This window comes from Cyprinus carpio, chromosome A10 (assembly GCF_018340385.1).
Source record: "Cyprinus carpio isolate SPL01 chromosome A10, ASM1834038v1, whole genome shotgun sequence".
Lineage (NCBI taxonomy): Eukaryota > Metazoa > Chordata > Actinopteri > Cypriniformes > Cyprinidae > Cyprinus > Cyprinus carpio.
Window position 1 is genome coordinate 20446043 of NC_056581.1, and position 22500 is coordinate 20468542.

Here is a 22500-nt window from a genome sequence, read left to right on the forward strand (position 1 = left end):
GTTCAACAAAATTCAGTCTGAGGGGCTGAATAATTAAAAATAATATATTATGTATTTTTACACAATATTTGAAAAATATTCTGTAAAATATATATGCATTTATGCAAAATGTTTACAGTATGATTTATTTATTATAAACATTTTAGTAAATATTTTGATGTTTTATTATTATCATTATCAGCATCATCATTATTTTATCTTCTTATTTTTTTTTTTTTATGTTTTTTTATTTTTTTGTATTATATTTTTTTTTTATTTTTTTTTTTTTTTATTTATCTAATACATACAAATAACACACATCTATTTAGTATTTATTATATACAGTGTATTCGTTTTTTATTTATTTGTTGAGACTTACCCACACCCAAATTTAGATAAAAACATAATTATATTGGCTAGTTTAAAGGTTATTTTTACCCATTTCTTTTTTTATACCCCTTTTTAAAAAAAAAATTATACATGTATAGGTATTTCTATTTATTACAGTATAAAAAATTTTTTTTTGGGGAATTTGATATGTTGTGTTAATTTTTTGAAGGTTTGTGTTGGAATTGTTGTTGTGTGGTGTGTGTTTTGTCAGGACTCTCAGTGCATCGACACGTCTCTCCTGGATCCGGCCAGTAACATCACCACACTGGTGGGTCCCAACGCCTTCCGGATCCCGCTGTCCATCCGGCAGAAGCTGTGTGGGAGTCTGGACGCGCCGCAGACCCGCGGGAACGACTGGAGGATGCTGGCGCACAAACTCAACCTGGACAGGTCAGACCGCCGGCGACTATTCAGAGTTATTACTGTGTATATATATATAACGTCTTTTAATGTTTTTCACTATTTTAGTTTTAAATATTTTTTTCTACTTTAAATGTTTGTTTTTTATGTTTAATTGGATTTAAATTAAATTGTTTTAAAGTTTATTTTATTTAATATTTTTAGCAGGTTTTATTTAATTTTTTCTGTTGTACATATTCTGTTTATGATTTGTTTTAATGTTTAATTTTTTCATATAATGTAATCATATAATTTCTTTTAATGTTTTTTTTTTTTTTCAAAACTTTATTTGAAAGTTTATTTCATATTTTCATTTTTTTCTTTTTCTTTATTTTTTTTTGTTTGAGTTTTTTTTTTTCTTTTTTTTTATTTATTGATTTTTAATTTTTAATTTTTTCATATTTTTTAAAATTGTATTTCATAGTTTCCATAGGTTTTTTTTATTTTTTATTATTATTTTTTGTTTATTTTAATTTTTTACATTAATTCTTAATTGAATTTTATTTAACTTTTTTTTTCTATTTTTTTATGTTTTCATATTTATTTTTGTTTGTTTTAATGGTTTACATATTTTTGTATTATTATTATTTTACACCACCCAATTTCCTTCTGCCTAAATTGACACATTTTATCAGAGTATTCAGAAAGTCTGCTGTGATTGGTTCATCTAAGTGTCACTCAGATGGCAGCCTCATGTCTGATTGGCTGGTTCAGTCTAACCATCAGATTTGAGAGATTGATTAAATCATTTGATCGCTCACAGTTTTCCCAGCATGCTCTCCTGATTCTCAAACCTTCAGAAGCTCATACAGTATGTATTGCTGGAAAACACACTCTTTTAGGAAAACTAAAAAAAACATCATTACATGTTTCCAGACGTCCCGCTGTGACTCTTTACTTGCTTGAAGACGTTTATTTGTTTCATTAAAATTTTGGTAACACTTTATTTTAAGGACCAATTCTCACTATTAACTAGTAGCTTATTAGCATGCATATTACTAGCATATTGGCTGCTTATTAGTACTTATAAAGCACATATTAATGCCTTATTCTGTAGGACCATATTTAAGATCCCTTAAACCTACAACATAGCTAAACTATATATATATCTTTTTTTTCCTTACATTTATTTAATATATTGTTATTTAATATATCACTACTTTATTTGAATTTTATTTGTTCATGTTTTCAGTTGTTTTTATTGTGTTATTTTTTATATTTTTGTGTTTTTAAACTGTGAAAGTTTTATGTGTTTTTGTGTAAACACGTTTTATAGCCATGATATTTTTAAAAGTTATTTATAATTTATATTAGTATTTTAATTTTTATTTTTTTTTATTTTTTTAATTTTTTTTTGTTTTTTTAATTTATTTGGCTTATATTATTTATTTTTTAATTGTTCATGTTGTATTTGTTGTTAAAATATTTTGATCCTTTTAATTATTATTTATTTTATTTTTTTTATTTTTTTAATAGTTTTTATTTTAATTAGTTATTTTAGTTTTTTATCATCACTGCAAAAGTTCAACCAGCCTAAATCAAAACACACTTTATCAGAAAATTGTATATATTTTTGTATGTGTTTGTTTGTGCATATTTATTTATGTTACATTTAAATTGATTGAATGCAATGCTTTTTATCTTTTTTTTTCTTCAGTTTTATGTATTTAAAATCTTCAGTGTTTTTTCCCTCGTTTTTCATTTTGGTTGTGTTTCAGCACCAGTCCACTCTGTCTAAATCAACACATTTTAATGGAAAATTGATAACTGGAGCAGTGTTGGTTTAATCTGTGTGTGAGCCTCATGTCTGTCCCGTCCGTCCGTCCGCAGGTATCTCAACTACTTCGCCACCAAGTCGAGTCCGACCGGCGTGATCCTGGACCTGTGGGAGGCGCAGCACTTCCCCGACGGCAATCTGAACCGTCTGGCCGCGGTGCTGGAGGAGATGGGACGTCACGAGAACATCATGAGCGCTGAGCACTGACACCCGTCCCACGAGATCGCCGCCGGATCACTGTGAGCTGCTCTGAACACGATGGGTTCCTGCTGCAGCCGTGTGTGGTTAGTGGTATCAGTTTCTTAGGAAACGCTACTTCTGCTGTCCAAATACTGTGTCTAAGTATTGGAGCTGTGTGTTCTGGACGTCTGTCGTGACTCACATCCGTCATGGCGGTTCGTCCCCTGAAAACACTTGGAGGTACCTTTCTATGAACACGTGTTGAGAAATGCCTTTATTTATACTCCGCTCCTTGGTTTTCTCTCTGGTTTTGCTGGTTTGCGTCTCATTGTTTTCTTGCGCCATCGAGTGGACAGAGCCTGTAACTACACGTCCATCAGCCTCCTGTGCTGTATATATATATATACAGCAAACCCATCTGAACTGTAAAGTTTAACAGTGTTATGCTTCTGTTTTCTTTTGATTATTAATTGTTATAAAGCGGATAGTTCCGGTCCTTGATTCTGATTGGCTGAGCCGCGTTCAAAGCTGTTGTAAATGATTCTAAAAAGTAACAAACACCTCTGTTTATGTTTGTGTGTTGCTCGGCAACCACTTTGTTGCAGCCACAACTGCTTCTGAGGAACTACATTGTTTAGTGGAAGAATACTGTTTATATTAATATCATTACACTTTATTTGCTCTGTTTTATTTTGTGAAACCTTGCTACGTTTATGGAATAACTGTTTTCTAAAAGCAGTAACCCCCGTGAAGCCGTGGTTTACAGTGATTTTATAACAGCTCGTGCCTAACGACGCTCCTCAGCTGTTATAAATTCACTGTAAACCACGGCTTCACGGGGCTTCCTGCTTTATTTCGTTGCATAGTGATCTGTGTGTAATCAAAATGTAGAAGAAAAAGGAAATAAAGGAACATCTGTGAGCGCTGTTTGGTAGACCTTCACCAAGCTGCTTCGGGACAGAAGCGTGATTGTCTGGACGCGTTTCAGGAGTAGACTTTAGTGGCCAGAATCCACAGGTTTCACGAGCTCACCGTGCTCTGGGCTGGTTTCTGAGGAGCTCAGTCTCAGATCCTGTAGTTGACTATTTAACAGACGGACAGCAGCGGATCGGAGGATGAGAGAGTGAGTGATGAACGGATGGATGCATGCGGTAAAATACAAAGTGTACAGAGACCAACTCAACTAATAGCCATTGGAGTGTGTTTGTACTGTTGTCCAGATTTCTAAAGCTGTCTATGCAAAACCTGCATCCTTCTACATGCTAAAAACCGCTAGCAGTCGCTCTCCACAGTTATCATACGATTATTATATTTATAGTGAGGATGTGACTTATTCTTTTATGGCACGTTCATGATGTATTTTGCGAACGCTTGCATCTCCTCTGTGAAGTTTCTGTACAAAATGTAAGAAAGAATTTTTAAACAAGCAATAAATTATATTTATATGCAACACTGAATTGGAGTGCGTGTCATTTTTATTGGTTTTATTTGTTAAGAAGTCATTTTTATTGGTTTTATTTGTTGTTGCTTAAAATAAGCTTTACAGAAAAAAAGTAATAGGAAAAGGATTGTTCTGGAAAGATGAGGCTGAATTTGACATTTGAATCCTGGCACAAAAATGCTAGTTTATGGCTAAAGTATTAAATATGTTGTTTTTTATTTTTATATACATGTTATATATATATATATATATCATGTGAAAGTACATGTCTTGGTGTGAGAGAGTGTGTGTGTGTGTGTGTGTGTGTGAGTGAGAGAGAGAGAGGTATTAAAGTGGTGTGAGAGAAGAGAGAGAGAGAGCGAGAGAGAGTGTGTGTGTGTGTGAGTGAAAGAGTGTGTGTGTGTGTGTGAGTGAGAGAGAGAGAGCGAGAGAGAGTGTGTGTGTGTGTGTGAGTGAAAGATGTGGTGTTGTGTGGTGTGAGAGAGCAGAGAGAGTGTGTGTGTGGAGAGAGGAGAGAGTGTGTGGTGTGTGTGAGAGAGAGAGCGAGAGTGAGTGTTTGGTGTGTGTGTTGTGTGTGTGTGTGTGTGAGAGAGAGAGCGGGTGTGTGTGAGAGAGAGTGTGTGTGTGTGTGAGTGAAAGAGTGTGTGTGTGTGTGTGTGAGAGAGAGAGAGAGTGTGTGTGTGTGTGAGTGAAAGAGTGTGTGTGTGTGGTGATGTATTGTGTGTGTGTGTGAGTGAGAGAGAGAGAGCGAGAGAGAGTGTGTGTGTGTGTGAGTGTGAGAGTGTGTGTGTGTGTGTGTGTGAGAGAGAGTGTGGTGGTGTGTGTGTGAGTGAGAGAGAGAGCGAGGAGAGTGTGTGTGTGTGTGAGTTGGAGAGTGTGTGTTGGTGTGTGTGAGAGAGAGAGAGAGTGTGTGTGTGAGCGGAGAGTGTGTGTGTATGTGAGTGCAAGATGTGTGTGTGTGTGTGTGTGTGAGTGAGAGAGAGAGCGCGCTAGCAGTGTGTTGTGTGTGAGGTGAAAGAGTGTGTTGTAGTGTGGTGTGTGCCTGGAGAGAGACGCGAGAGAGTGTGTGTGGTGAGCGAGTGCACATGTGTGTGTGTGTGGTGTGTTGAGAGCAGAGAGCGCGAAGAGAGAGTGTGTGTTGTGTTTGTGTGTGTGTGTGTGGTTTGTGTGTGTGTGTTGGTGTGTGCAATGTGTGTGACAGAAAGAGAGCGGGGTGATGTTGAGAGAGACGGGTGTGTGTGTGTGAGAGAGAGAGAGAGAACAGGGTGGGTTTTCGCGCATTTTTAGAATTCTATTTTTAATATATTATGTATTCATAAAAAACAAGAATTAGATTTTCTGTATTTCCACGAAGTTTTCTAAATTCCTGAAAAATGTTGCTGTTTCTTTTGTAACAAAGCTGCAGCTGCTCTGTATTTCAACAGTTTCTAAATTCATGTAAAAATGTTGCTGTTTCTTTGTAAGAAAGTCGGAAAAGCTGCATGTTAGAACTATGAAATATTAAACTTTTACGTGTGTGTGTTAAATAAGGCACAAGGCAACATGAAAGAAAGCATTCTGTACAAACGTTCTTGTAACGCAAGAACACATCTTTCTATAACTCATGACATTCAGTATTTACATTCATATTTTACAAGGACGTATCTCTACAGCGTGAAAACCCGGCCGTCATGTCTGTCTGTCTTCTGGAGAACTTCATTTGTAATGTTGGGTGGGTCAAGGTTGCAAAATGCATTTCATTGAATCGTTTCGTTGTGTGTTTGCTGGATGAACGTTGAGAGATTGAGTTGCAGATTGAACAGTCTTCAGATGTTGGATGGAGTGACGGTCAGAGTTGATCTGAAGCTGTGTGACCCGTGATGACCCGCAGGGCGAGTGGCTTGTGTGATTTTTCAGAAGGAAGGGGTTTTGAGTGTATTTACGGTCAGATTTGATGTGTAGCTGTGTGAGAGTTGGAGTTGGGTTTAGACGGTTTTTTTTCCTGGGATTTGGACGTATTGGAGTTCGTGTTCTTAGTTTGGTGTGGGCGGTCAGACGGGACGCGGGATTGTGAGCCCAGCACTCGGTCATCAGTTTGCCCATCTGCCGCAGACACTGGACACAGACACAAACACACAGGTCAGCTTCATTCAGAAAGATCTCAACGCATCTGAACTGATTCTTGAAAACACTGCGGCGGAGCAGACGAGAAGAGCGGCTCGTGTTCCTCTTGTAGAGTTAGGTATATTAGAAAGCTGTGTTGCTGTTTGATTGCAGTAGTTTTCTGAAGAATCAGTTCAAAAGCCTTGCTCAGACTCTAAGTGCAAATCTGGGTTTTGTGCATATGTGATTGGAATTAGATTTAAATGAGTAACACTACAGTCCACACTCTGTGCATAGCAACTCTTTCGATCTGAGTTGTGTGTCTGTGGTGCTCTTTTGTTGCACTGTATCTATATTGGTTTCTATGGCAACTGTGTTGCGTTGGAATGTGTACGTTAAAAACAGCGATACAGTTTGCAGTACAGATACTGTTACAAGATGACAGCATGAACTGTTACATATACAACTGTTACATTATATTATTGTACAATTACTATAGAATATATAATGAATCAGTTAACATCACCTTCATAAATTGAATAAAAACTGAAAGAAGCGAAAACACAATGACACACATTATTTATTCATCATTTTGTAGATGTAGAGTATATAAAAAAAAAAGTGTAGAATTTAGTTGAAAAGTGAAATCGTCATCTTGTTCCGGCACCTGATATTGAACTCGTGAATACGAGCTTCCCAGCAGGATTGAACGCACTGTAAGTGTATTCTGGGGGGGAATAGCTGATGCGCTGTGTTAGTTTGATTTTTTTTTTTTTTTATTTTGTTTGTTATTGTTTTTTTTTTATGTATATCATTTAAGGCCAAAATCAACCTTCTTCTCTTGCTTTTTTAGTTATTTTATTGAAAATCAACCTTCTTCTATCCCATTCCTGCCCGTTCCATTATGCCGTCCTCTTTATTTGTTGTGTAGTGATTTTTGTGTTCTTTGGCATTATTAACACTTTACTTTCTGAAGCTGCTGTCGTTCTGTTCTTGATGGTTTTGTTGTTGTTATGTAAATGTTATGATGTGTTGTTTAAAGGATTAATTGACCTTTGCTGCTGGTTATGTGTCTGCTGCCATGCTGCATTTTGACTGCAAGCTGTATGGAGAATGTCCGAATGTGAAATATCCTGATGGTTTCTCTTAAGCGATGTTTTGGTGTTGAAGTGGTGATGTATAGAGAAATATGGAGATGGTGCTTTTTGAATCAAAGGCTGTAATTATTTAGATAGATGTACAGTGGGGTTCAAAAGTTTGGGATCAGTAAGATTTGTAATTTTATTTTTTATTTTTTAAAGAAGTCTCTTCTGCTCATCAAGGCTGCATTGATTTGATCAGAAATACACAGGGTTCCCACGCTTCTTGAAAGTACTTGAAAGTACTTGAATTTTAGACATATGGATTCAAGGCCTGGAAAGTATACTTGAAACTAACATAGGTCCTTGAAAGTGTCTTAAATTAAAGTTTGAAAAATCCAGTTTTTTGTATGCAGATTATTTTTAAAATTGTCCGATATGCTTACGGCTTGCTACGGCGGCAACATTATACTAAACCATTGGATCGATACAAGAGAAGATTTAGCATGGCACCTGTCGAAAGGAATGACAACGCCAAAAAAATCCGTGCAGCGCTCCTTGTGGGGATAGCGTGGCCACTAATGGTGTCTAGAGAGTCGGGACTACCCAATCGGAAGGGTTGTGAGTTCGAGTCTCGGGCCCTGCAGGATTGTGGGTGGGGGGACGTGCATGTACAGTGTCTCTCTCCACCTTTCAATATCCCACGACTTAGGTGCCCTTGAGCAAGGCATCGAACCCCCAACTGCTCCCGGGCGCCGCAGCATAAAATGGCTGCCCACTGCCTGGTGTGGTGTTCACAGTGTTTTGTGTGTTGTGTTCACATGCTCGGTGTGTTGCACTTCGGAATGGGTTAAATGCCGACACTAATTCTGAGTATGGGTCACCACTACTTGGCTGACTTGTCAACGTCACTTTCACTTTCACGTTCACTTCATATGTGCTTCTGTCAAAAACGTTTTGTGTAGCGTGATTAACATGATAATTAATAGACTGCTGACCTTTTCCATTTGTTGGACATGATATGGTTAGATTCAGATGCTAAATCCCCCATATTATGTTGGGTGTGTCCTTGTCTGGAGATAATGCACCATGTTTAGAAATGAAACCATCATTTTAAAAAACATGATATTAATAATGTTTAAGCGCCGCGCGCTTCACGTTGATGTTTATATATCTATATCGCGTGGGCGTAGTGATGCGCGGGTTACCCGCGGGTCGGGTTGTGTGGGGCGGGTAAAGAAATTGTAACTTTATTTGCGGGGCGTGTTTTGGGGCGGGTCATTAAAAACAAAACAACAACAACAAAAAACATATTGTCGTGTTGGGCGATATGGTAATTTTTCAAATCAGATCAGATCGACGATACACGATATTATCGTGCATGGGTGGAGCAAGAGAGACTCTATGTTCTTGTCATAGCATAACTAGTTGGTTGTTTTAAACCGCGCAGGTGCCCGAGAGAGAGCCGGAATCACCCAATAATAAAAAAAAATAAATAAATAAAAAAAAAAAAAAAATACTTTCAAACATACCGTAAACTAACGGTTAAATATAAAAATACTGTATTTAAAATGGCTAGTTCATATGTAGTCGGACGCAACTGTCATATCGCACGTCCTGTGACAAATTTGCCGCATCTGCGCACGGAAGTTATCAGTCTAAATGTTCTGCAAAGTCAGTCAACGTTGAAAATCAAGAGTAGATTTCATTTGAAGTCCAACAGTTTAACAGTAATATTGGACATAAACAAACACGTTAAATATAAAGTAGGCTATTCAAAACAGGTAGTCTTCATATATTTGAAGGTAGTGTTGAATTGAACTGATGCATCAGTCATACAACGCTCCGGCCCACGCGCCTCATGACGAGCTTGACGCACCGCCACAGAAACAAGAATGAGATGCATTCTAACATAACTGTGGCATTAAACTCAGTTAGTGAGGGCTTGTTTAATATAGTGCATAATATAGGCCGTTCAGATTACTTGTTAAAGTGCAATGAAAAACCTTATATCTGCAGGACGATGTACGACGTCTGTTTGTGGATTAGAGACTTCACCGGCTACATGCGCTAATCCTCGCGCGCGCGTGTGTGTGTGTGTGAGAGAAACGCGTGCTGAAGTGAAATAGCTGGGCAGTTTGATAGCTGAATCATAAATAGGCTGCCTCATAACCTGCGGGTCGGGTTGGGGCGTGGTAAGGAATTTTACTTTATTTGCCGGGGATGGGTTTGGGGCGGGCCAAATAATTTCATAAAAGCGGGACCCGCGGGTTGGAAAAAAAAACCCCGACCCGCGCATCAGTATTGGGCGTGGTCGCATAGAGTTAGTGAAGGGAGACGTAAAAAGACCTGGACATCGCGGTTGGTTTCATATGGATTACTTTATTACTTAATATTTGTTGTCGATGAGACTTGCTTAGTTTAAAAGTAGACATGTCAAGATTTCTATAGAAATATATCTCATATCTCATATCTCTTTGTAGAGTATTTGTTAAGTTTCAGTTCATTTTAATAACGTATTTCTAAATGAAGATCACGCAGACAAAGGCTGCAGACAGCGCACTCTGATTGTTTTCTTTATTTTATAAATGCCCAAAGTTTTCTTATTATGTGTGTATACAAATAAAAGTAGACCCTAATTACAGATTTTATTGATGTATTGCTCTTACCCTGTACGATCAAAACTGAAGTGTAATTTAAGTTATTTTCGGCGATATACCACTAACGCCTATATGCATAGACTGACAAAAAATAAATTATATTTTTCAAAATGTGCAGAAAATAGTACAAACTCTGCTAAAGTGAATGTTTTGAACAAGTATTAACTTAAACATTATTAATAAAAAAAAAAACAACAACATTATTTTAGCTTAAGGTATTGTATCTATGGTCCTCTGTGGGCCTTTTACCCCCGTGCTGGGGCGCCTCTTCCCCCCCCTTGTTGGGTAAAGGCCACTCTTGCCACCTCATACATTTATAGGATTTTTAAACAAAACAAATAACTTGAATTGTTTATTTTCACACAAAATCAGTTGCTCCGTTAATAGTCAATACAAACATATTTTTGTATTTATTATTTGTATGTAGACCTATTGTTTTGAAATATAACATATTTTAGGCGGAGTGAATAGCACAGTTTTTTTCTTAAGGTGTGCCTTTAGCCCCGTTGTACCCTACCGTTCCTGCAATGTGTGTCCTGCTCCCGTATATGGCATAAATTGTCGCACATCAGTGAGCCGCTATCAATATGCGGGGTATTTAAATAGGCAAATCTCGCGTAGCGGGGGGTTTTACCCTAACCGGAGATTTGCGTCCTGCGGGAACCCAATCCCAAAGTCTAGCGCATTAACCTAGCGCTAGAAGCAGTGCTAATTAGGCTATCAGTCTCATTGCCGGGGAAAGTGCAAATTCAATGGGATTTACAATAAGAAAGAGATTTACAAAATAATTTTAATAAATGTTATAACAACATTTAGCAGCTTGTTTATTAATTAAAAAAATTGAGACATTCTTAATTTAAAAACTCTTAAACATTTTGTACAAGAACTACAGCAAAAACCAGTGTAATGCATTTTTTTATCAATATTTCAGAAACTGCATTTGAATATTAGCAGTATTGAATTTAATGAATTTCAAGTCCTTTAAACACGACTGTGTAAAACGGTTTAAATTTATAAAACCTACACATTCAAAACATCATTATTACTCTGACATTTCTTTATGTAAATATTAAGTGTAAGTGAAATGGTAAGTACAGTAAAGGCTTTCATGATGTTATTTGCTGGGGGTGTGAATTTCAAAGGTGCTTGATTTAATAAAATGGTACTTTAAAAAGTCCTTGAAAGTCCTTGAATCTGGTGTTCATGAAAGAGTGGGAACCCTGAATACAGGAAAAAGCAGTAATATTGTGAAATATTATTACAATTACTGAATTTTATTTGAATCTCTGTTAAAGTGTAATTTATTTCTGTGATGCGCAGCTGTATTTTCAGCATCATTACTCCAGTCTTCAGTGTCACATGATCTTCAGAAATCATTCTAATATGATGATCAATGTTTGAAAGGGTTGTGCTGCTTAATATTATTTTGGAACCTGTGATACTTTTTTCGGGATTAACTGTTAAATAAAAAAGTTAAAAAGAACAGCATTTATGTAAAATAGAAATGTTTAGTAACATTATTAAAGAAATGCTGTAATTCAGCAAGGACATGTTAAATGAATAAAAAGTGATAATAAAAAGAATCACAGTTTCCAAAAGAAAGAAAAAAATGTAGACATAGAACACATAGACAACAGCTGTTGTAAATGATAATAATATTGTACAATATTACTGTGTTTTCTGTATTTTTGATTAAATAAATGCAGCCTTGATGAGTAGAAAAGACTTCTGTAAGAAACATGAAAAATCTTGCTGATCCCAAACTTTTGAGCAGCAGTGTATATATGTAGGTGTTTTTTACTTGCTGCAAGTGTTTTTAAGTAATAAATGCAGAGCAAGGTTATGTTTGTACTGCTATATGTAATTTTGTCCATGGATCTGTGATGCGATGAAGTGGTTTTTGACAGGTCATGGAATGTGAATGGCTTAAAAGTAACTAGAAGTTTTGAGAAGAGTACTTTGTAGTGAAGAGTTTTGTAACACCTGTACTTTTACTTGTAATCAAGTATTATTTCAGCAATGTAACATTACTTGGACTTGAATATGAATGTTCATTTGTCTTTTGAGCATTGCTTATGAAGAAGTGGCAGAGAAACAGCAAGCAGGAATGTGTGTCTTGGTTCTGTCTCAGAACTCAGAGAGGTGTTTGTAACAACACTAGCTTGTTTCCGCAAAGACGTGTAGCATGGTTTCAACAGAAACATGTCAAGTGTTTACATTGGTTTACATGAGTATGTAGTGTGAGGTTATGAGAAAGCTATGCTAAGTTGGATGTGAGACTGAAACGGATTGGCAGAAATGTGACGTGAATAGGATTTGCAAGCATATATGAATGTGGTTTGAACCAGATTAGTAAAAAAAAAACAAATCTGAATGAAAACACAGTAGTTGTGTGTTGATGTGATTGTGAGAAGAATGATTGTGAAGTAGCTGTAGTAGTGTTGATGTATGAGAAGCAGGAGTAAAAAAGGATTCATAATGTCATGGTTTTTGAGAGAAGCATTTAGTGTGTCTGAGTGAGCAGTTTAGTAAGGGGTATGAATCAGGTATGTTATGGTGAAGGAAAACTTTGTGAAAGTATAAGTAGAAGTTGTTTTATTGAAGGTAGTTGGAAAGGAAACATTTTTTGTACTGTAAGTAGTTTGATCAGTTTAAGTGGTGTCCGACTGGCTTGAGCAAAGTAATAGATAAATGTAGAAGTAAATGCAAAAGTAAAAGCATTGAGTAATGTGTTGCTTGTATGGATTGTGTGTAAAAATGTCTGTGAAAGATTGTTTTACTGTACTGTGTAAACCAAAAAAAAAAAAAACAGTAATTGCAATGGTGGAGAAGCATGTTCAGTGACAATGTTTGGATTTGAAAAGAAAAGAATGGAGAAATGTGTTTGTGCCTTTGTGATAAAGAGCCAAGGATCAGTAGCAGAGTGTTCTGTGAAAGCACAGTCTGTGCTGCTTGCCCTCACAAGAGTCACCTAAGAGGGGAAATCCTCCATTTTTGGAAAAGCAATTCAGGCCCTGAATAAATGTCCAAGGAAGTTGATTGGAGTATCACTATATATAGTTATAAAAAGAAGCCTTTAAAAAGATCAGTATCCGCAGATGCTGCTGTCAGTGAGTGGTGATGAGGCGAAAAAATCCTGATTGGAGCACCCCTAATAAAAAAGAAGGCTTTAAGCCGATTGGTTTCAAGAAACATTTTGAGGAGTGGATGTAGAAATATAAGTGTGTAGTGAAAGCGTGTGTGTGGGCAGGAAGTGTGGAGTCAGAAATGAGTGAGTGGAGTGTTATGACATAGTACTAACAGAGCCTTCAGATGAAGTGTGTATAGAGAAGTGTGTGAATGATACAGAACTAAGTGAGTTTGGAGGAGCAGTGAGGATGATGGAGAGTTTAAGTGGGTAACGGTGTCTGGTGTGAGATCTGTCCAATGGGAGTGTGAGGTGTTAGTTAGTGTGCTGTGATTGGTTAACGAAGTGTGTGGGTTCAGCTGTGATGTGAGTAGTGAGTGAGTATTTATGACGCTGTGTTGGTGGAGCGGCAGCGGAAGCGGCAGCCCTCGAGTGCAGGCCCGCTCGAGTGAAGACATGCGAGAGTAAAGACCTGCGACTCTACCTGCGCGACTCCACCGAGCCACGCCACCTCAACGCCTCCCACGCTACCCTGAGCCTCCTACACTTACCTCTGCTGCTACTACCATCACTCACCTGCACTTCTTCACTTCTCTTCTTCACATGCACCTTCACACAGTTGAGCTGACTCAACACACTCTTGTCTTTCTACATGGGCCTTTGCTTGCACATCATCACACATTCCCAGCTTCTCACATCATTGCTAACACTACTTCCCTCTTTCTCTTCATCTGTATGTGGCTTCTATCCAGTGCCATTGCTGTGACTACTCAAGCCACATTTCTTTCTCTTGTCTTCCACCATCCACCAGCTCTACTACAACTTCAGCAGCCACTCAAACCACTCTTCTCCAGCACAGCCACTTTCATTGCTGTGATCTCGCCATTTCACCTCTTGGACTCTCTATTGATGAGCTGACCAGTTCAATCAGGTGTGCTTGATTACCAGCTCTTCAACACTGCCTCCAGGAACAGCACTGCAAACAATGCTCTGCACAAACCTCAAGCCCTGTCTGCTGACAACCATCTTCACACGCCAAACACTTCTTTTTCTTTCTCTTTTGCCAATCATTCTCTCTTCATGCTCCCTTCTCTACTTTCTGTTTGCACTCTCTTTCTCCTGTGCTCTTGCAAATTGTTTTGTATTACAGCCTCACCCAACTGCATGAATTCTGTTTGCAACTACTACTTGACTATCAACATACATTTTGTAGCCTCATAATAGTACAGTGCACTAACACAATAAACAACTTCATTTTATGCACACACTACAGTTAAGCATTTAGCCTTTTAATGTACATCAGTGAGATCTTTATAACACATACTGACTTAATTATTTCTATATGAGTCTGTGCTCTATATCTGCAGTAATGTGTCTCAGTGAGATGAGATGTAAATGATCCAAACATATAATGCAGTGATTGAGAGATGAAGAAATAAAGGCTCCTCAGAAGATGTGAGATGTTCTGGAGGCTTGTGAAGATCATTCCTCCGCTGAGGAACAGTGAAAGTAAAGCTTCTGGAAACAAACGCTCCTCAAAAGTTCCTGATGATCAGATTTGAGACTCTAAAACATGATTGATGGAGAATCAAGTAAAGCTGAGCTGCTTCAGTCCAGTAAGAGTTCATCTGGAGATATTACTGCAGTTATTCTCACCTTTACTTGATCAGAATCACTCAAGATTTGATACATTACGTTACACTAAAAGAGCTTTTACTGGATAAACCCTAAACTATCACTCAGACAACAGAAGTCAAAGATTGACTGTGAAACACATTTCACAGCACATTTTGCACTATATTACTCCATTTCCAACCATTATCATATTACGTATGATAGAGTATCTTCCTATGGTTAAACAACGACTCAGATGACTGTCACAGCATGAAACCCAGAGCCAGTTTTGTTAGGCGGCAGCTCTGCATGATGTTGGTACCTCATCGCTGCTCCAGCGGTTTGCAAACGAAGGTCTCTGTCTCTTGATGCACACCACCTCCCTCATGTCCTCGTAGGACGGGTCCGTCGGCACCAGGTCATGATACGGCAGCTGATACTCCTCCACGATCCCTGCAGGACCACACAAACCAGCACAACACATCACAGCCACATCACACACATCGCTTTACTGTCACTGATTCTTTTCCTGACCGAGTAATCAATCACCGAATCAGTGTCAAACATGTCCTCTGACATAATGGACACACATACAAAACATTTGCACTCACTGCAATTACTAGTACATTTCACCATTAATTCCAAAGAAACAGCTTGAGGTTTGACAGTTTGAAAGGCTGAAAGACTTTTCTTTCTTTTCTAGTTGCTCCACCCACTCACATGTTGCTCCTATAAACACAATCAGTGTCTGCCCTTATGTGTCTTACACAATTTCTCTCCATTTTTATTTCAGTGATTGGCAGTGCTTCATGCAATTGTACATCTTTCTTTCATTGAAGTCATTAAGTTACTTAGTCATTAACTTTCTTGTACCATTTAGAGCTTTTTATGGTCGATATATCAGTTGATCACTAATTCTGATTAGTCAGATCAGGTCCAGATTTAAAAAAATGCCAAATATCGGTCGATATATCAGTCAGATCACATCTGGACAAAAAAAACACACCAATATTGGCCAATATATCTTCCTTCAGACTGCTTCTGATTGGTCAGGCCAGATCCACATTTAAAATAATGGCAAATATCATCCGATATATCGGTTGAACACTGGTTCCGTTTGGTCAGATCAGATCCCAATTAACAAATGCCAGATATCAACCAATATATTGGTTGAACACTCTTCTGATCAGTCATGCAACTACATAAATAAATACATAAATAGGCTAAACAAAAATCGCTTTTTACAAACACATCCAAACAAATGATATCATCACACTTTAATTATGTTGCATAAAGTGCAATGAAATAAACACTTATTTGGAGTGTTTTCTTTGCACTACTTTACAAACAACACTTCATGAAAAGCCAAATAGCCCAAAATCTCTACACTGACCAAAGCATGCAACTATACTGTTGTCTGTAGTGTTTTGCCTGAAAGACCCGAGTCTGCTTGACAAGTGGACTGGCACTAATGCAGCCTAAAAAGGCTGTGAGGCCTAGAGAAAATAAACCACCAATCACATCATAGCTTTACTTGTTTACACCCAATCAGATCGCGCCAGGTCAAATCAAGCAGCCACACATTGTGTTGCACTCACCGCCGGACACACATCTCCTGGCCATCTCCCACAGGATCAGGCCGAAGCTGTACATGTCGGCCATGATGTAGGACTGGAAATGGCAGCGGTTCAGGCTCTCGTCCAGCACCTCCGGGGGCATGTAGCGTTTGGTGCCGACCCGTGTGTTGGGCGGGATGTCCACTTCGTTAGTGTCACTGACAACAAACAAACAGCATCCAAACTTCAGGTGCAACAAACACAAACACACACGTGTGCATCGAATAACACCTTCACATCATCACAAGCAGTGAAAAATACAATTATGAACTCTTTCATATTCTACATATTTAGCTGCTGCGACATTCTTCAGTATGATAATCATAAGGTTACATTTCTTTTTTGTTTGTTTGTTTTTTTTTGGTGGGGGACATTATAAAATATTTTCTACATTTACTATCTCTTTTAATTATTTTAGTGCAATTATGTATGTGTATATATATATACATTTAGTACTTTTAGTTTTGTTCATTTCATTGTTTATGTTTTGGCTGATAACTGATGTAATAATATATATATATACATATATATATATATATATATATATATTATATATATATATATATATATATATATATATATATATATGTTAATACATTTGTATAATTTCTTTATTCATTTATACAAATAAAATCATGACATCACAAGTTAGTTAGTTTATATAACTGTAATGTTTGTTTAAAAATAAAAACCGAATGCCCGTGTAATGTTTTTTCCCCACATAAAGCAACTCACTACAATACATAAATCACAGGAACATTCTATTGTCTATATAATCTATAACCTGTCCTAAAATTAAACCTAAAACTAAGCCTTGCTAATTATCTTGCTAATATCAGTCTAATGTAATAACATTATAATGGCATACTGATAAAGGCCATAGATGTATTAGCTGCTGTACCTGATGAATTTGACGGCGAGCCCGAGGTCAGCGATGCAGCACGTGCCGTTCTTCTTCACCAGGATGTTTTTGCTCTTCAGGTCTCGGTGAGCGATGGCCGGTTTGCCCTGCGTGCCGAAGATCTCGGTGTGCAGGTGGCACAGGCCGGAGACGGCGGAGTACGCCAGCCGCAGCAGCGCTTTGGTGTCCAGTGTGGTGGATTTGAGGTAGTCGTACAGCGAGCCGTTCTCGTGATAGTCTGTGATCAGATACAGCTGCGTCCACGAGCCTGTGCCCTTGATATCCGCCGCGATGAAACCTGACGGGAACACAGGAGACGGACAGGATCATATGGATGTGATCTGACCAATTAGAACCAGTGGTCAACCGATATATCGGCCGATATTTGGCAGGTCTTTAATTTTGGATCTGACCTAACCGATCAGAACTACTGTTCAGCTGATATATCGGTCCTTATCTGGCATTTTTTAACTGGGATCTGATCTGACCTGACCAAAGAGAACCATTGTTAAACAGATATATCGGACAATATTTGCAATTTTTTAATCTGGATCTGATCTGACTACTCGGAACTAGTGATCAACCGATATATCAACCAATATTTGCCATTTTATATTTATTTATTTATTTATTTCTGTTAGACCGATATGTCTAACAGGGCAACAATTTCTGACAACGTCTTGCTTTACTTACTGATAAAAAAACTAATTTTCATGTCATAACATTTCAGAATCAAGATGCCATCTAAAAAAAAAACATTTTTATTTTAAAGATTTATTTTTCATAGTTATTTACACTTAATTCAATTTCGAAAATATTATGTTGAATAAAAATAGATTTAATTTCAGTTATGCATTTGTTTTTACTATCCAGCTTTATATCAGCCATCAGCCACACTGCTTTCTAAGATATCGGTATCGGTCTTTAAAAAAATCCACATCGGAAGCGAGAGCTTGAGGAGCTTCCTTACCGAGGATGTTCTCGTGTCTCATCAGGACGGTCTGGTAGATCTCGGTCTCTCTGAACCAGCTGGCCTCTTCTGTGGTGAAGAAGACCTTGACAGCGACCCGTTCGCCCCTCCAGCGGCCCATCCACACCTCGCCATAGCGGCCCTTCCCGATCTGCTTCACCATCTGGATCTGTTTGGCGATGGTTCGCTGCACCTGCAGAGGAGATAATGGGATGCATTAACACGAAACCGCAGCGTCTGACATGACGTGTTATTAGATCAGCAAAACCTGGGCATTCTGGAGCACTACAAACTTTTACTACTACAGCTATTTGCACATTTTCACTTCCACATGCTGTATGTGGATATTCTATGTGGAGTCCAAATTTAACTCTACAAATGAGAGTCAAAGTTGACTTTTGGTGATCTGTTGGCTGGTATTTTATGACCTGAACTGATTTCTGCATCTTCTAATAACTCTTTCCTCAGCAGAAACATTACCATCAGTCATTTATCTTGGATGGTTCGAGGTGGCATTGATGTGCTGATATGTGAGATATTCCTCACTCTGAACATTTTTACGTATAAAGATTTATAGAGTAAAATATTTAACTAAAAACTATGGGAAAACATTACTTAAATATTACAGTAAAAAATAGAGTATGTATACAATATAATAAGGTAAATACAGTGTAAACCATTTTTAGACTCATAATATTTAGTTATTTTTAAGTCCTGTCTAGTTTTCAGTTTAATTTTTAAGTGTGTATTATTTTTAGTAAAATATTTTACTGCAGACAAAAAAATATGAAAAGACTAAAAAATGAAACTGAAAAGTATGTTTATTTATTTAAAAAAATAATAAATATTAATGTTTTTTATGTATATGTTTGTTTTAAATAGTATTTTTTGAATACTTTTCCATATTTTCTATAATTCTGTATAATGTTTAATTTTTAAATGAACTGACGGTTGAGATAAATGTTCTGTTTGTCTAAAATAATAATAATAAAAGTTGTAGATAATCAAAGAAGAACAATCAGTCTTTTTGGTATTAAATTATATTTTTAATAATAACTGATTTGATGCCAAAATAAAAGTTGATGATTGTAATACTAGCTGAAGCAGCTTTTGCAATGGACCTAATCACTAATATAATTATCACAAATAATAATTCCACTGTTTCAGAGACTGAACACATTTAAATCAAAATAATGCCTATTAATAAATGGAAAAAAGCCATGTATAAGAGAACAGAGTTTCCTGGTTTGTGTGGAAGGTTAAGACTGGACTGATGTTGTGATGCTTGTGTCTGACCAGCAGAGGGAGTCCTGATCCGCTGCCGGAGCTCTGAGACTGTTCGATCAGATCCTTCAGGGATTCTCCGGCGGGAATGAAGGTCTCGTCCTGCTCCAGACCCATGCTGTAGCGCGCCCGTGTCACCTGACGGTTATACCTGACACACATCAAACACAAGACATGAATTCAAGTGACTGAGTGCTGTAAGAAGACTCCTGCGAGCGATGAGGACGCTGATGTACCTGTAGTAGCAGTAGATGATGATGAAGATCAGCATGACGCAGCTGATGCACACCGAGGTGTACAGAGCCGTGTGATGAATTCTGCTGTCCTGATCTGAAAGACACCAAACACTTCAGTCGTGTGTGTGTGTGTGTGTGTGTGTGTGTGTGTGTGTGTGTGTGTGTGTGTCTAGAAACTCAGAACAGCTTCATCTGAGGTTAATCACGACTAGTACGAGTGCTGATAGTGATGTGTTTTAAATCATCTTCTTCCACCTAGAACACAACAGTGTGAAAATCATGTTTGAAAAATTTTCTGGTTCTGTTCTCAGGTCAGTGTGTGTTCAGAAGGGAAACTGAGTCATAATCGATCATTGTCTTCCTGCAGCTCTGCGCTCGAGTTTCTGACGGACGACACCGATGAGAGAGCCGCTCGCTGGGACTCTAACCTTACACACACACACACACACACACACACACACTCACTCTCACACACACACACTCACTCATCACACCATAGAGATCTACTGTTTGATATGAAGATGATTATAATAACAGGAGACTAACACACACTCAACCACTAGAAGAAAACTTACTGTATGAAACAACAATACATTTGACAGTCCAGATGCTCTTCAAGAACTAACCATTCACACACACACACACACACACTGAGGTGTCACAGACAGACAGCTATCAGGAAACTCAAGTGCTCCCGTGAGATGTCGTGTCCTTTTCATTAGAGCTGGAGGGAACACGCTCCCGCTGCAGCGCAATGGTGTGTCACAGACAGCCCAGAAAGCTGCGGAGACGTCAGCCCCTGCAGCCCAAAAGCTGCGGTTTGTAACAGTTTAACCTGTCAGAAACCATCAGCCCAGAGATGTGTGTGTGTGGAGGTTGGTTTATTGTATTGTGATTTCAGAATGCGGTAAGGTTTAGACACACATTCTCATTCTTCATTCCGACTGTTTTCCACATGTTGAATATAACCCTCGAATAAGACAAATAAAAACTCTAATATTTGAGGTTCTTCTTTGTGTAACTTCTGGAAGCTTCCACAAAAAAATAAAATAAAATTCATGTGTTTTACATGCAATTTATCATTTATATTTTTCAACAAAAGTCAATTTAAGCTTTCAGGTGTGTGTGATTTTTGGGCCGTCTATGTAAAGTCGTAATGTTTGGTGTGGTTTTATGAATGCTGCTGTGTCTTACCGGAACTCTTGAGCGGAGGCAGCGTCGGGTGGAGGTCTCGGTTACAGAAATCCTGATCCGTGCAGCATTCCAGGATCCTCCTCAGACGAGCATTCCCAGTGTCCTGATGGGAAGAGCGCGTGTGTTCATATCAGACAGACAGACACATACACACACACACACACACACACACACAGAGAGACAGAGACACATACACACAGACAATTACAAACAGACACACACACACACACAGATACACATACACACAGAGAGAGACAGACCATTACAGACAGACACACACACATACTGACAGAAACAGACAGAGACAAGACAGACAGACAGAGACACACACACACAGATACAGTACAGACAGACAATTACAAACAGACACACACAGATAAGAAAGACAGACAATTACAGAAAGACCCACAGACAAGACTAACAGACAATTACAGACACACAGACAGACAGACAGACAATTACAGACAGACAGGAAACTCACCCTGCACTGAAACTCTGAGCCCACTGACCCCAGACAGCCGGACGTGAGCACCGGAGAGCCGCCCTCCTCTTCCTCCACCATAGTGAAGCAGTAACCATCAGTCCTGCAGCATCATCATCATCATCATCATCATCATCACCATCACCATCATCATCATCATCAGTATGTTAAGATGAGCACTGGGTAAAACTACAGACTCTGACCTCTAAAACAAGAACTAAAATAATAATTATTATTATTATATACAATAAATAGGTAATCATAATGATAAAACGCTAATATTTTATTAAATATGTATAAATATTATATGAAATAATAATAATAAAGTTATAAAACAATCGACAAATGGGTATTTGTCAAAACATTTTTGTTCATTTTATTTTAATGTTAAATTATACATATTGTATATCATTTTAATAAATCATTTGTATACACATAAAATAATTAAATGTCTATAATAACTTTATAAATAATGATATTTTAATAAATAAATAATTAAAATAAATACTTTCTAGATATATTATGCAACAACATTAACAATAATAATTATATGCATATTGTTTACATTCTGTTGTAAAACATTCTGTACTGTTTTTATGCATTTCCAGTGCATGTTAATGTAATCATGTTTGAGTAAAGCTGTGTGTGTGTGTGTGTGTGTGTGTGTGTGAGAGAGAGAGAGTGTGTGTGTGTGTGTGTGTGTGTGAGAGAGAGAGAGAGAGAGAGAGTGTGTGTGTGTGTGTGTTTGTGTTTGAAAGAGTGTGTGTGTTTGTGTTTGAGAGTGTGTGTGTGTGTGTGTGTGATTGAGAGAGAGGGAGTGTGTGTGTGTGTGTGTGTGTGTGTGAGTGTGTGTGTGTGTGTGTGTGTGTGTGTGTGTGGTGTGTACTGTGTGTGTGTGGTGTGTACTGTGTGTGTGTGTTTGGTGTGTGTGTGTGTGTGAGACTGAGAGAGAGAGAGAGAGTGTGTGTGTGTGTGTGTGTGTGTGAGTGTGTGAGAGAGAGAGAGAGTGTGTGTGTGTGTGTGTGTGTGTGTGTGTGAGTGTGTGTGTGTGTGTGTGTGTGTGTGTGTGTGTGTGTGTGTGTGTGTGTGT

The 22500-nt window shown here is 37.9% G+C and overlaps 2 protein-coding genes across 2 annotated transcripts in view; one reads left to right on the plus strand and one right to left on the minus strand.

The window, feature by feature from the left end:
• LOC109102057 (netrin receptor UNC5C-like) overlaps positions 1–2874 on the plus strand; it is a 25531-nt gene extending 22657 nt beyond the window's left edge. Inside the window, 2 exon segments of the mRNA XM_042765704.1 lie at positions 581–759; positions 2599–2874. Of these exon segments, the coding sequence (XP_042621638.1) occupies positions 581–759; positions 2599–2752 (333 nt within the window). The 3' untranslated portion in view covers positions 2753–2874.
• A 3008-nt stretch (positions 2875–5882) lies between these two features.
• The window catches only part of LOC109097246 (bone morphogenetic protein receptor type-1B-like), an 86268-nt gene continuing 69650 nt past the window's right edge, over positions 5883–22500 (minus strand). The window contains exons 4-12 of the mRNA XM_042765729.1: positions 21411–21513; positions 20930–21032; positions 19736–19829; positions 19512–19650; positions 18216–18408; positions 17246–17543; positions 16327–16502; positions 15051–15181; positions 5883–6260 (exon numbers count right to left, since the gene is read on the minus strand). Coding sequence (XP_042621663.1) covers positions 5883–6260; positions 15051–15181; positions 16327–16502; positions 17246–17543; positions 18216–18408; positions 19512–19650; positions 19736–19829; positions 20930–21032; positions 21411–21513 — 1615 coding nt within the window. The remainder of the gene's footprint in view (positions 6261–15050; positions 15182–16326; positions 16503–17245; positions 17544–18215; positions 18409–19511; positions 19651–19735; positions 19830–20929; positions 21033–21410; positions 21514–22500) is intronic.